The following is a 14,039-nucleotide window of genomic DNA, read 5'->3' on the forward strand; positions in this document are numbered from 1 at the left end:
CTTGGTCCTGGGTCCTTGCACCAGGTGACATGTGCACTTAACCAGGTAGGTGCTCTGCAGCCTGGCCTGCAAGTACAGCTTTATTTATTTTTTAAAATAATTTCACTCAGCCCAGTTATTCAGAACCACAGATGTGAGATGGTGAAGAAGGATGTAATCTTACGCTATCTAAAGAATTCCTCAGGGAAGGGAGAGCCAGGTGGTACTGCACCTGCTTGAGTCACAAGGACCGGGGCTCAGGCTCTTGGTGTAGCTTTTCCTGTGAGAGGAAAGCTTCTTGAGTAGTGAAGTCGGGCTGCAGGTGTGCCTCTGTTCTTTCCTTCTCTATTTCCTCCTCCCTTCTTAATCTCTCTCTCTGTCTCTAACAAATAAATGAGTTTTCTTAGATGAGAAATAGACTTTTATTATGTCCTTTATCTCCTTTCACTCTTTAACAGTGATCACTCATAGCTCATTTCCCAGAATCTATCCTATTTCTCACACACACACACACACACACACACACACACACACACACACACACACACACACACACCAGACAAACATAAAAGCTTCGAAGAAACCATTATTCATAGTATCCATCCCTTATCCCCTAAGGCTGAGCATGTTGGATTTGTATTAGATAGACAAATACTTAAATTTTGGTCTATGGTGATAGAGATTAGATTCTAAAATGTTACTCATATTTGTATATAAAAATCCTTTGAAGACACCTTCTTTTTATGACCTTACATTTTAATTGTAACTAGCAAACTGATTTCTTTCAACTAGTGTAAGAGCTGTGAAAAACATATGAAATTGACGGGGAAGAAAGTAGCCAGACTGCATTTAAGACTGAAAATGGTGGTGGTTACCCTGGGGGGGGGAGGGCGGAGCTGTGGTGGTGGATGCAGTATGGAAGGATACCCCTGTAATCTGATGGTCTTGTAAACTATTTTTAAACCATTAATAAAATATAGAAAAGAAAAAGGGATGAAACAAGGTGATGAGAGACAGAAGGGTCCCTTTAGAATCTGTGATGAGGGAAAAAGTCTTGTCAGCAAACCCCCAGGTGCGGACAACATGGGGTCCCTACATTTTAGTTGCAGACACTGTTATGCTGGGCAATTCTCTTGCTTTACAGAAACATTTAATTCATTGTTACTGTTTTATGTTTTCTTTTCCCAGTACATTTAAAGAGGTTTACTGCACACTTAAGTAATCATAAGAGAAGGTCTTAGATATGATTTACTTCAAGTGAAATGATAATATATGACAATTGGAAATATGATTAAATTGAGAAATTATACACATCTTTATAAGAACACAGCTGTTGTGGAAAATTAGATATCCACGTTTGCTTTATAGGTGACACTGCTGCAGTGTTATTTTGTGAAGCATATGATTGTGCTGTTCTAAAATGCTTATGTGAAAATGGGGATGTTGAATCATCTTGACAGAGTCTTCAGTGTTTGTCAAATTGCTTTTTCTGCTTAGAAAAATAAAGCACCTCATGTTGGGGGAGAAACGGTAACAAGTCTTTATGTGTTGTAACGATAGGAAGCTTCTCTATGAAAATTACACAGCATTTTACTATTTTTCAAGCAAACCTAGCTTTACTATTTTTCAAGCAACTATCCATGATAGTTGTTAGTCACACTTCAGCATATGCGTTGCTTAACATGAACAAGCTTATGTGTTACGATTGTTAGTAAATATTATTCTGCATGCGTTGTGTTTGTTGTTAAGTTATGAAATGATAAATTTTTCTTACCTGGATTTTACTCAGTTGTTGCAAGCAACATATAAAACAATTAAAGATCTCCTGAGTTTCCTGGTCAATTCTCTGTCCTCTGTTGTCAGCACAGGGCCTCCCCCCTGCTGCTCCAGATTCTGAGGGCAGTAGCAGTGGAGACTCACAGTTGTGTTTGGTGAGTCTCAGGGGAGTCCTCTCCTCCCTTCAGCCGTCTTTTTGTTGATGAAAGAGACTGGAGGTGGTGTCTCAACTGGTAAACTGCCGGACTGTTACCAGCCACTTAATCTCTCCCTAGGCTCCTCTCTGTCCACAAGCAGCATGTGTTTGCACTCACCGGTGATTTGGTGGCTTCCTTCTTCTTCTAGCGTTTGCTGAAGTCGTTCTAGTCCTGTCTTGTTGTGGTCCCAGGTGGTCTCCTTTGGTATTCCTAGCTGACCCAGGAGAGGAGAGGAGAGAAACACAGCTGCTGCTGGTCCGTAGCCCTGCCTCTGGAAGTCCACCTTTAATTACTTCATCATTAAAGTCCCCCTTTAATTTACTTCATAATTCTTAATGGCTAAGTAGTATTCCATTGTGTGTCTATACCGGAACTTACTCAACCACTCATGTCATTGGGAATCTGGTTGCTGCTTCTAACATGGGCGTATTACAGATTGTGCTGCTATAGACATACATGGACTTAGCTGTCTTTGAATGAGAGTGGTTTTTCTTCCCCTTTTTTTTCTCCCCTCCTTTGGATAAATCCCTAAGAGAGAAGTTGTTGTGCCATACAGTAGGTCCATTTCTTGTATTCTGAGAAATCTCTAGACTTGGAGATTCTGTATTTTCCACAAGGGTTGGAGCAATTTATCTTCCCACCAGCGGTACAGGTCTGTTCCCTTTTCTCTGCATCCTTTCCAACAACTGTTGTTTCTGTCCTTTCTATCTTTTTTAAATAAATGTTTTTATTATCTTTATTCATTGGATAGAGTCGGCCAGAAATCAAAGACTGGAGGGGGAGATAATGAGGGAAAGAGACAGAGAGACGCTTGCAGCCCTGCTTCACCACTCGTGAAGCTTCCCCCTGCAGGTGGGGGTCGGGGGCTTGACCCTGGGTCCTTGTGCCCTGTAATGTGTGTGCTTAACCAGGTGCAATCCACCTGGTTTCCTTTAATAGGTTTTTAATTTTATTTCATAAGACAGAAATTGAGAGGGGGAGGGGAGATATACAGCGAGAAACAGAAAGATAACTGCAGCACTGCTTCACTGCTCATAAATCTTTCCCCCTGCAGGTGGGGGACCCGTGATTTGAACTGATGTCTGTGCTCATGGTAACATGTGACCTCAACTGGGTGTCCTACCACCTGACCTTTTCTGGCCTTTCTGATAAATGATGTTCTCACAGGTGTAAAGTAGCATCTCATTGTTATCTTTATTTGCATTTCTCTGCTTTTTCACTTCCTTGAGTCTGGTTGCTTCTGGTTGAGTATTATGTATAGTGGTGTAAGATGTGTGTCATGGGAGTCGGGCGGTAGCGCAGCGGGTTAAGCGCAGGTGGCGCAAAGTACAAGTACCAATAAGGATCCTGGTTCAAGCCCCCGGCTCCCCACTTGCAGGGGAGTTGCTTTACAAGCGTTGAGGCAGGTCTGCAGGTGTCTGTCTTTCTCTCCCCCCTCTGTCTTCCCCTCCTCTCTCCATTTCTCTCTGTCGTATCCGACAACGACAACATCAATAACAACAACAATAATAACTACAACAACAAAATAACAAGGGCAACAAGAGGGAATAAATAACTAAATATTTAAAACAACAAGATATGTGTCATTAAATTCAGTACACTTTGAAAAATAATCTTTAAAGTGCTGGGTCCCTGTGCAGCATAGCAGAGCACATAGGCAGCACCTGGATTTCAGATGATTTTGCCTCCTGTCGAGGGTTGTGTGTTTTTATCTTCCCCTACCTTGGGCTTTCTGTGTTCCGAGTGTTGCTGTTGTATTTTCTGGTTCATGCAGTTTTTTAGTTGTAACTTATGCTGTCGTGGTTTTGAGAAGTCCTGGAGCAGCTAGGCTTTCACCATCACTGTACTGGCTTCAAGTAGGCAGTCTTTCAGGTGTTTTTTTTTTTTTTTTTTTTGTCTTTTTTCCTCTCCTTTCCATTTTCTTCCTCTGCCTTTGGGCTTTCTGGATCCAAAGATTGTTTTTATATTCAGTAGTTCATTTGCGTTGCTCGAGTTTTTATTATCTCTCGGTCGCAGAGCTGAATCCCGGAGCTGCTATGAAGTTCTCCTGTTGCATCTGTCTGTGCTACAACTTCTTCATCAGTCTTCTGGCATCTGGCATCTGGCATCTGGGCTGCTTCCAAGTTTGAGCTTTTATACATAGTACTGTTATGGACATATGTGCATATTCATCTCCACAAATGAATGTTTCCATCTTCTCTGGATGAATTTCCAGGAGAGAAATCGCCCACTCAACAGGTTCATTTTTAATGTCCTGAGGAATCTTCAGACTGTTTGCCAGTGATGGAACCAATTTACACCCCCACCAGTAATGGGGAAAGGGTTCATTTTGCCTCACCACATCCTTGTCAATACTTGTCGTTTTGTTGTTTCTAATGTATGGCAGACTTCGAGTTATAAGGTAGTCTATATTTACATTTCTCTAATCATCAGTGATTTTGAGCATTTTAAAATATATATCTGCTGGCCATCTGGATAGCTTCATTGGTGAAGTTTCTCTCTCTCCAGTCCATATATTCTCTCAATTTATTAACGGAATTGCTTTTTTGTTGTTGCTGCTGTTGAATTTTGTGAACTCTTTATATATATATTTTATTACTAGTATGTGGTCTGATATATGGTATAGAAAGATATTTCTCATTCAGTATGGTGTTTTCTATTTTGGTAATGGTTCATTTTCTGTGATGAAGCTTTTTAGTTTGATGGGGTCTCACTGGTTTATTTTTGTTTTTGTTTCCCTTGCTGTTGGACTTGATCCTTCAAATGTATTGTTGAAATATGGACTGTAGTGTGCTCTGTCATTGTTTTCTTTTATATACTTGATGGAGTGACTGATTCTTTTGCAAATAGTATACCAGAAAAAGAAATGCAGAAATCAGTCCCATTCATAACAGCAACAAGTACACTTAGGTATTTGAGAATAAACTTAACAGGAGACCAAAAAAAAAAAACAACAACAAAAACTTGTATGCTGAAAATTACAAGGTACTAATAAATGAAATAGAAAGAGAAATGTAAAGATATTTAATAGTCATGGGTTGGAAGAATTAGCATTTTAAAAGGACTATTCTACTCAAATACTAATACTGTTTGATGGAAACCCTGTCAAGTTTCCACTGAATTTTTACATGGAGATAGAAAAAAAAGTTACACAAGTTCATCAGGGACTAGAATAAACTCAGCCAACACAGTTCTTAAAGGAAAAAAAAAAAAGAGCAAGAATGAAGGAAGCATACTTCCTGGCCTCAAATTATACTACTGGTCTATTAAATAAATAAATAAAAAAAACTGCCTACAGGAACAAAAGTCGGCACTAAGAACAGCGGGATACAGTGGAGAGCCTGGCAATAAGCCTTCACTCCTATGGAAAGCTAATTTTTGACGAGTGCCCAAACATTAAATGGAGAAAGAACAGTCCTTTCAACAAATGGTGCAAGGAAAATTAGATTGAAATATGCAGAAGATTGAAGCAGGACCTCCATTTATCACCAGGTGTAATAGTCAACTGCAAATGGATTAAAAAAACTTGGGTGTTTGACAGTGAGTGATTCTTTGTCAGGCTCTCAGTGGATGCTGGAAAGTGCAGATATCACTGACCCCTTGATCTGCTGTGTCATTTCCTATAGAATGACCCACATAGACACGGTAAGGTCTGATTCACAGGTTAGACACTACAAGAGGTTAAAAGCAATAACCGTTGATAAAATAAAACAGTGCTCGCATCAAAGTAAACAAATTACTCGAATCAAAGTTGTTCTCTGAGCCTCTAAAACTTTGAATTGCTCTTTCTCTCAATGTACTTCCTTATCTGTAATGGTTGAGGATAGAGGTTGACCACAGGTAACTGAAATGGTAGAATGGTATAAGGAGACTGTGCTTCCAGAGATTTTGAAAGTTGCATAAAATAACACTATGGAAATAATATGTATGTTCACCTTGCCATTCACCTGTAGCCACTATTAACGCTTTGTTGTCACTTTTCAGTGGTTTTCTATGTCTGTGTGTCTGTATCTGTGAACACACATGCACACACACACACACACACACACACACACACACACACATATAGTGCCTTACACAAAGACTGTGCTTGTGTTGCATGGATAAATGTTATAATGCAATCATTTATATTTTAAAATTTAGGATTATAGTGTCTATACTGATATGTTTCTTTACTTTAAAATTTTACTTAACTCACACACTACTTATATATTTTATTATTTAGAAATGGGGATTTTTATAAATTTAAAGTCATGTTTTTGTACACAAGTATCATAATTTAATGCTTCTCCCATATTTTTTGCATTTTTGTTATGGTAATGTTGTTATATGAATTTCTTTGCCATCATATCTTATCATGACTCCCTCCTTAACATGTAATCCTAGGAAAACTATTTCTGGGAAATAGACTACCAGCTTAGTATAATTTTTAATACTTTTGCTAGAGTTTTATTGATAGTGATAATTTTACTTGAATCGCAGTGATAGATATTAATCTAGAAACTCTAGAAATCAGGCTGGGAGGTGGTGCACCTGGTTGAGCACATGCATTGATGTGTAAAGGGCCAGGTTCAAGCCCCTGGTCCTCACTGCAGGGGGAAAACCTGTGAGGCAGCACTGCAAGTGTCTCTCTCTTTCTCTCCTTCTCTGTCTCCCCTGTCTCTCTTAATTTCTCCCTGTCTCTATAAAGAAATAATAAGACAATAAGATATTGAAGAAAACTCTAGAAGTCAAAAAATACAAAGGAAATTAGGAGTAAATTATTATTTAATACTAACACCTAAATAAGACTTAAATTAAGATTTTGATTGATTTATTTTCAATCTTTTTATTTCCATTACATATTTTACCAAAAGGATAATTTTGCTTTTCTGAACTGCTCTTTTTTTTCACTTAGCAGGGTTTATTTACATAACCTTTCTTTACCATTAAACAATCTTACACAATATAGTTATACAGGTTATTATAAAAATGACATCTCTTTACAATGCATAATTTAATTCTCTTTTAGTGAACTTTTAGTTTCTTTCTGTTGTCTCATTATGATGAAGAGTTCTGGGACTGAAATCCTTGTGGTTTGGTCATTGGCATGTCAACTGTGATTGCATTAAGACAACATTCAGGATACTCTTACTGTTAGGTTCCTGATTGTTAAAAAATTTGCTCTGCTTTATATCTTAAATGCTTTTTAGCCACCAAGTTGCAGATGCTACCATGACACCAACCTGACTTCCCTGGGCAGATGATCTCTGTGGGACTATGTGAAAGCTTGGTAGACCTTAGGGAAGCTCTCCCATCCTTGGACAGAGGTCTGGAAAGACACCCCACTTGTTAGCCTCTCTCCTCATAGAGATGAGCCAAGAGGGAAGTCTCCCAGACTCAGTTTCTCCTTGTTAGTCTCTCAAGCTCACAGAAAGCCTACAAGCCTCTCACTGCTGGCAAAATGGTTGCCTGCTTTAAGGTTCACTAAAAGTTCATGATAGTCACTCAAAGTTCACACATCCACTTCACCTTTTGATCACTAAAGAGAACACACTCTATCATACACCTCCCCAACACCAGACAGAGAAACCCCCAAAATCTTATTTCCTTGTGTTCTTTGCTATCTATGATTTACATCTAGTCTTGTTTTTCTTTCTCTACCTCACCTTACTGGTTTAATCCCTATGCTTCTCTTAAATGCCTTTGGATAATTAACTTGCCTACATCATGGAGACTAATTGTCTTGACCTTTATGTATCTCATCAATTCTTGTCATACCGGCCCTCTACCATAGGGGCAAGCTGACCTTTAAGAAACCTGTAATTTCTGACATATTTGAAAAATGTCCTTTGTTTAACTTTCTATATAAACCCAAACCCACCTTCAAATAAATGAGTGTTTGTATAAGAATACTCCCCGAGTCTTCCTTTCTGAATCACTGAGCCCTTGAGCTGGTGAAGGATGATCAGTGGCTTACCTCCTGGCTGGAGCCACCCCACATGAGCCCCAGCAGACCTCACCAGTTTTTCCCAGAGCCCCATCCCACTAAGAAAGACAGAAACAGACTGGAAGTATGGATCCACCTACCAACACCCATGTCCAATGGAGAAGCAGTTACAAAAGCCAGACCTTCCACCTTCTGCTCCCCATAAGGAATTTTTGTCCATAGTCCCAGAGGGATAAAGAATAGGGAAGCTTCCAATGGAGGGGATGGGACAGGGAACTCTGGTGGTGGGAATTATATGGAACTGCACCCCCCCCCCCCATACGACAATCTTGTCAACCATTATCAAATCACTAAAAAAAAAAAGGAAAAGAAAAGAAAAGAAAAATTCTTCCCTCTCCCTCTCCTATCCACTTCTGTATCCTCAGTTCTACAGTTCAAGCCCAAAGATATGTCTTCATTGGACTTTGTATGTTTTCCTTACTTTATTTCTTTATTTACCACACAACATGAGATTGCTCTATATTTTCATTTTATTTAAGCCCCTTTGGAATTTCTTGTAGGGTTGTTTAATAAAAATAAATTCCTTGAAAAAAAGGACAACATCCAAGAAGGAGAATATGGCTATTTTTAATAGTTTTGCTGTATATTTAGTGTATCTCCGCATTATCTGTGACAGCCTATGCCCCTTCACATTCACATAAAAAAAAGGAGTGAGCACAGAAGAAAGTTATTCAAAACATTCGCTCATTTACCTTAAAATGAACTGATTTATCCCCTATGATTTCTGTACCATTTCACTCTTACTGAAAAGAACTAGAAGGTTACTTGGTTTAAGTCTTCTCAAAGATGGGATTATATGTAGTAGCTGGTGTAAAGACTGGACTATGGAAGGGTTATATGAATTTATTAATTATTTACAAAATGGGGGGGAAAGACTACTAGTTGTTGAATCTTCCATTTCCTAATTTTGTCAGTTAATTAACTTGATTTTTGTGTTGATCTTCAGTTAAATTGTATTAGTTTTTTTTTTTTTTTTTTTTTTTTTTTGGTCAGTGATTATTTAATGCATTGTGTTTTGGTCAGTAATTACTTAATGCATTGTGTTTTCTCTTCCAGTTACTTCCAGCAGCTGTGCAGGAAACATGGTCTTGGGAGCAGTACTTGAGGGAACAGAAGGCTGTGGCTGTACCAGTTGAATTATTTTCCAAGGTGAACCCTTGAAGGTTTTACATTTTTCTAAGGAATCAAGGAAACTTACGAGTTCTAACTAAAATGAAATCATTAGCCTGTAGCACAGCCACTTTTGTGGACTGCTGGAAAATGACATAGTGAAGTTAGTAGAAGCAGTAGTGTTCCTAACTGTGTGCTCCAGAAATGGATTGCCTGCGTTCGGAGTTTCCTGCCACTGACAGCCAGTCTCTCTGTGTCCCAGTTTCCTGCCTTATCAGTGCAGGCCAGCTGGCTGTATCTATATTGTTGGATTATGTAGGGTTAAAATAGTTGTATATGCCAGGGACATATTTAGATAAAAGATGTACAGGTCAATGAAACTTGCACATAGTAAGCACTCAGTAGATATTATTCTTTTCATAAATTGACATTTCTTATATATTTCTACTGAAGGATTTGATTCAAGGGGGCTGTTTTCTTTTTAATATTTTTATTATCTTTATTTATTGAATAGAGATAGTCAGAAATGGAGAGGGAAGGGGAAGATAGAGAGGAAAAGAGACAGAGAGACACCTGCAGCCCTGCTTCACCATTTGTGAAGCTTTCTCCATGCAGGTGGGGACTCGGGGCTTGAACCCAGATCCTTATGCATTGTAACATGTGCATTCAACCAGTGAGCCATCACCCAGCCCCAGAAGGGGCCTGTTTTGTTGTATTGCATGGAAGTACTAGGTCAAGCAAGATGTAAGAAGAGACCATGGAACCCTTAGGTTAGGATCTACTGAACTAGACATGCTTAGAGTAGCCTCTGTAGACTTGCTTAACTAGTTGACTACTGACACCTAGGATTTAAGGCTTTGGGATATTGTCTCTGTCCATGATATCAAGTGTTTTGCTGCTCTCTCTATTCTGTTTAGTCTACCTTAGGATTCAGCAGTCCCTCTCTTAGGTATGTGTTCTAAGGAATCAAACACATCCATCCAAGGAGATCTGTGTACACCTGTGCTCATAGCAGCACAATTTGTAATAGCCAAAATGTTGAAGCAAACCAGGTGTCTAAAAACAGATGAGTGGCTGATTAATTGTGGTAAATATATGCAAAAGAATACTACTCAGCTATTAAAAATGATGACTTCACTGTCTTCACTTCATCTTGGATGGAACTTGAAGGAATCACGTGAAGTAAGATAAGCCAGAAAGAGAAGGATGAAGAGGGGATGATCCCACTCATAGACAGAGGTTGAGAAATAAGGACAGAAACACAAAGCAGAACTTGGACTGGGTTTGGTGGATTCACCAAAGTAAAAGACTCTGGGGTGGGTGTGGGGGCTATTTCAGGTCTTGCAACATGATGGTGGAGGGGGGAACCTAGGTAGAAGGTCACAGTGTTTTGCAGAAAACTTAGAAATGGATTTGTATCGATGTTGAGAAATCATGCAGATGTGTTTGAGCGCTGGCAGGGCCCACAAACCACTGTATTTCCATGCTAGTATTATTTACAGATCCCCACCACGCTATCCCCTCCAGGTATTGCTAATTCAGTTAAAACCATTGCAACAGTTGCTAAGGACATTTCCACCTTCCCAGCATGCCTTTTGCCTCATTCCACCCCCTTTCCTAGCCAATCCCATCCAGACTTGCCACTTCTGGAATTCTCCCATGAAAGCCTCTCCTATTTCCGCTCTGTAGGCGGGTTATAATATGTGCCTGTGAAACAGCATATCAGTGTGAAGTAGAGTCATGATGGTCAGTGTACAGTGAGTGGGTGAACCACGTCTAACCCTGAATGAGAAGGAAGTCTATCAATCACTGAGCTTATTTGTCCTGACTTTAAATATTTATTTTATTTATTTATTCCCTTTTGTTGTCCTTGTTGTATTATTGTTGTAGTTATTATTGTTGTTGTCGTTGTTGGATAGGACAGAGAGAAATGGAGAGAGGAGGGGAAGACAGAGAGGAGGAGAGAAAGATAGACACCCGCAGACCTGCTTCACCGCCTGTGAAGCGACTCCCCTGCAGGTGGGGAGCCGGGGTTCGACAAAGATTCTTATGTTTGAAAATACAGTGTTCATTTCATTCAACATTTATGTCTTTCATTGACATAAGCATTGTTTACACTTGAAAGTAGGTTTCAATAGAATAGAAAAGGAAGTGGCTCATGACACTATTCCAACAAAGAGACTCATAGAAAATTAGCTTTTATTTTGACCTGTATTCTTTACTATTAACCTTTTAATTGATTAGATCTTATAATAATGATGCTCAGGTCAGTCAACTGAGGAGGAGCTCTTCAACTTTTTTCTATTAGTGATTTAATACTGATTCACAAAATTATGAGATAACAAGAGTATAATTTCATACTGTTCTTACCATTAGAGTTCTGTGTCCTCATTTCCTCCGCTGGAAGCTGCATTACTTCTCCCAAGGTCACAGATGCAGACTGACTAATATATATATATATTGGTCATATATATCTCCTCCATTTTTTTTTCCTGTGGTCCTGCCTTCTCTTCCTAAGTCACGCCTGCGCCTGTTGTTAGTTCTGACTTTCCTTCCTTTATTCTTCTTCCTTCCAGGTTTTGATGGAATTGGAATTCAGAGTCCTCGGATAGTCTTCTCCTAACATTTCTCCTTTTCTGGGGGGTATGAGCCAAAATTCTTTCTGAGGTGCAAGAAGGTGAGAGTTCTGGCTTCTGTAATTGTTTCTGCATTGCATGTGGGTTTTAGCAGGTTGATCCATCCCCCCCCCCCCAGCTTGTTTCTATGTTTCTCTGGAGAGGTGGGATTCCAGGACACACTTGTGAGATAAACTTGAACTTGAGTGCTTGAACACTCTCATGTGAGCATTTGAACAGATGCACCACTACCCTGCCCTCTAAAATGATTTTTATACTTTATAATCAATTTTACTATTTGAGGTAATGAGTATATAACTATACAAAGACTTGCTGTTGCTAGAAAATTTAAAAAAAAACTTTTTTTGCTGATTAAATGTGTCTATCTTTGCTGGATTCAAACTTATTATTTTTTTCCCAATTCTAGTGCCGCTCTGTTGAGACAATATTGATTTACAGGTTCTTTTTGGTATCACAAAGATACATTTCCCCATTTGCCCAAGGCAGATATTGGTGTATATTTCATCCTGAACTAAACCATCGTCTTCTTTGCAGTACGGCTTCAGGTCCCTAGCCTTCCCCCAGTAACCCTCCTTTCCCCTTCCGAGTCTCTGTGTCTGCTGTGACATACTGTAGTCCATTTTGGATTCACCATGTATTGCTTTTTTTTCCTTCTCCCTTTTGTTGCCCTTGTTGTTGTAGCCTTGTTGTGGTTATTATTGTTGTTGATGATGTTTGTTGTTGTTGGGTAGGACAGAGAGAAATGGAGAGAGGAGTGGAAGACAGAGGGGGGAGAGAAAGACAGACACCTGCAGACCTGCTTCACCGCCTGTGAAGCGACTCCCCTGCAGGTGGGGAGCCGGGGCTTGATCCGGGATCCTTAAGCCGGTCCTTGTGCTTTGCGCCACCTGCGCTTAACCCGCTGCACTACTGCCCAACTCCCTTTTTCTCCTATTTTTAAAGTTTTTTTATTGACTCTTGTGAGTTCTTCATATATCTTTATTAACATTTTCTCTTGCATGTATATATTTGGTTGTTGGAAAGTTCATGACCTTTTTCCAGGGTTTCTCTATGCAAAGATGAGGCATGATTTAAAATAATTGTTATATATATTTATTTTCCCTTTTGTTGCCCATTGTTGTTGTAGTTACTATTGTTATTGGTGTTGTCGTTTTTAGATAGGACAGAGAGAAATGGAGAGAGGAGGGGAAGACAGAGAGGAGGAGAGAAAGATAGACACCTGCTGACCTGCTTCACCGCCTGTGAAGCGACTCCCCTGCAGGTGAGGAGCTGGGGGCTCGAACCGGGATCTTTAAGAGGTCCTTGTGCTTTGTGCCATGTGCACTTAACCTGCTGCGCTATCACCCAACTCCTGAATCATGACTTTTTTATTATTATTATTTTTTTATTTTTTTATTTAATAAAGTATTAATTAACAAAACCATAGGGTAGGAGGGGTACAATTCCACACAATTACCACCACCCATTCTCCATATCCAACCCCCTCCCCTGATAGCTTTTCCATTCTCTATCCCTCTGGGAGCATGGACCCAGGGTCATTGTGGGTTGTAGAAGGTGGGAGGTCTGGCTTCTGTAATTGCTTCCCCGCTGAACATGGGCGTTGACTGGTTGGTCCATACTCCCAGCCTGTCTCTCTCTTTCCCTAGTAGGGTGTGTCTCTGGGGAAGCTGAGCTCCAGGACACATTGGTGGGGTCTTCAATCCAGGGAAGCCTGGCCGGCATCCTGATGGCATCTGGAACCTGGTGGCTGAAAAGAGAGTTAACATATGAAGCCAAACAATTTGTTGAGCAATCATGGACCCAAAGCTTGGAATAGTGGAGAGGAAATGTTAGGGGGGTTACTCACTGCAAACTCTAGTGTACTTCTGCTTTCAGGTATATATTTTGCAGTAGTTTAAAGATACGTGTGAACATATGCTCTCTCTCACAGAAACTGGTGTATATCTAGGTTTTGGGACTTTGTTAGAAAGTGAACCATCTGAGATGGAATTAGAGTATACTATGAAAGAAAGGTCTCACCCGAGTAATGAAGCTGAAGGGTTGTCATTCCACCTGTGAAGTCTCTGGACACAGTCTGAAGTGAAGCATGTTGAGGTGGCAATCGTCGCGTTGGTTAGGTTGTGATTGGCAGATGCAATATTATTTGATATGGATTGGGAGAGGCATACGGGAAAGTGGGTCCTATCCAAGGGTTCCAGGACTGGGGGAAGTAGAGGCTCTATAGTGGAGATGTGAGGTTCCTGCTGTCTTAGGGTTCAAAAAGACAATCGATAGTTAATGTTATCATCACATTAATTGGTAATTGGGCTAACTTTGAAAAGTCCTTTTGTTAGGGTTTGCTGTACAGTACCC

The 14,039-nt window shown here is 39.9% G+C and overlaps 1 protein-coding gene across 1 annotated transcript in view; it reads left to right on the top strand.

Annotated features, from left to right (window-relative positions):
* Nucleotides 1-1,619: 1,619 nt before the first annotated feature.
* Nucleotides 1,620-14,039, top strand: part of L3MBTL4 (L3MBTL histone methyl-lysine binding protein 4) — a 272,867-nt gene continuing 260,447 nt past the window's right edge. The window contains 3 exon segments of the mRNA XM_060200807.1: nt 1,620-1,686; nt 5,494-5,597; nt 8,998-9,090. Of these exon segments, the coding sequence (XP_060056790.1) occupies nt 1,620-1,686; nt 5,494-5,597; nt 8,998-9,090 (264 nt within the window).

The sequence above is a fragment of the Erinaceus europaeus genome, chromosome 10 (genome assembly GCF_950295315.1).
Source record: "Erinaceus europaeus chromosome 10, mEriEur2.1, whole genome shotgun sequence".
NCBI lineage: Eukaryota > Metazoa > Chordata > Mammalia > Eulipotyphla > Erinaceidae > Erinaceus > Erinaceus europaeus.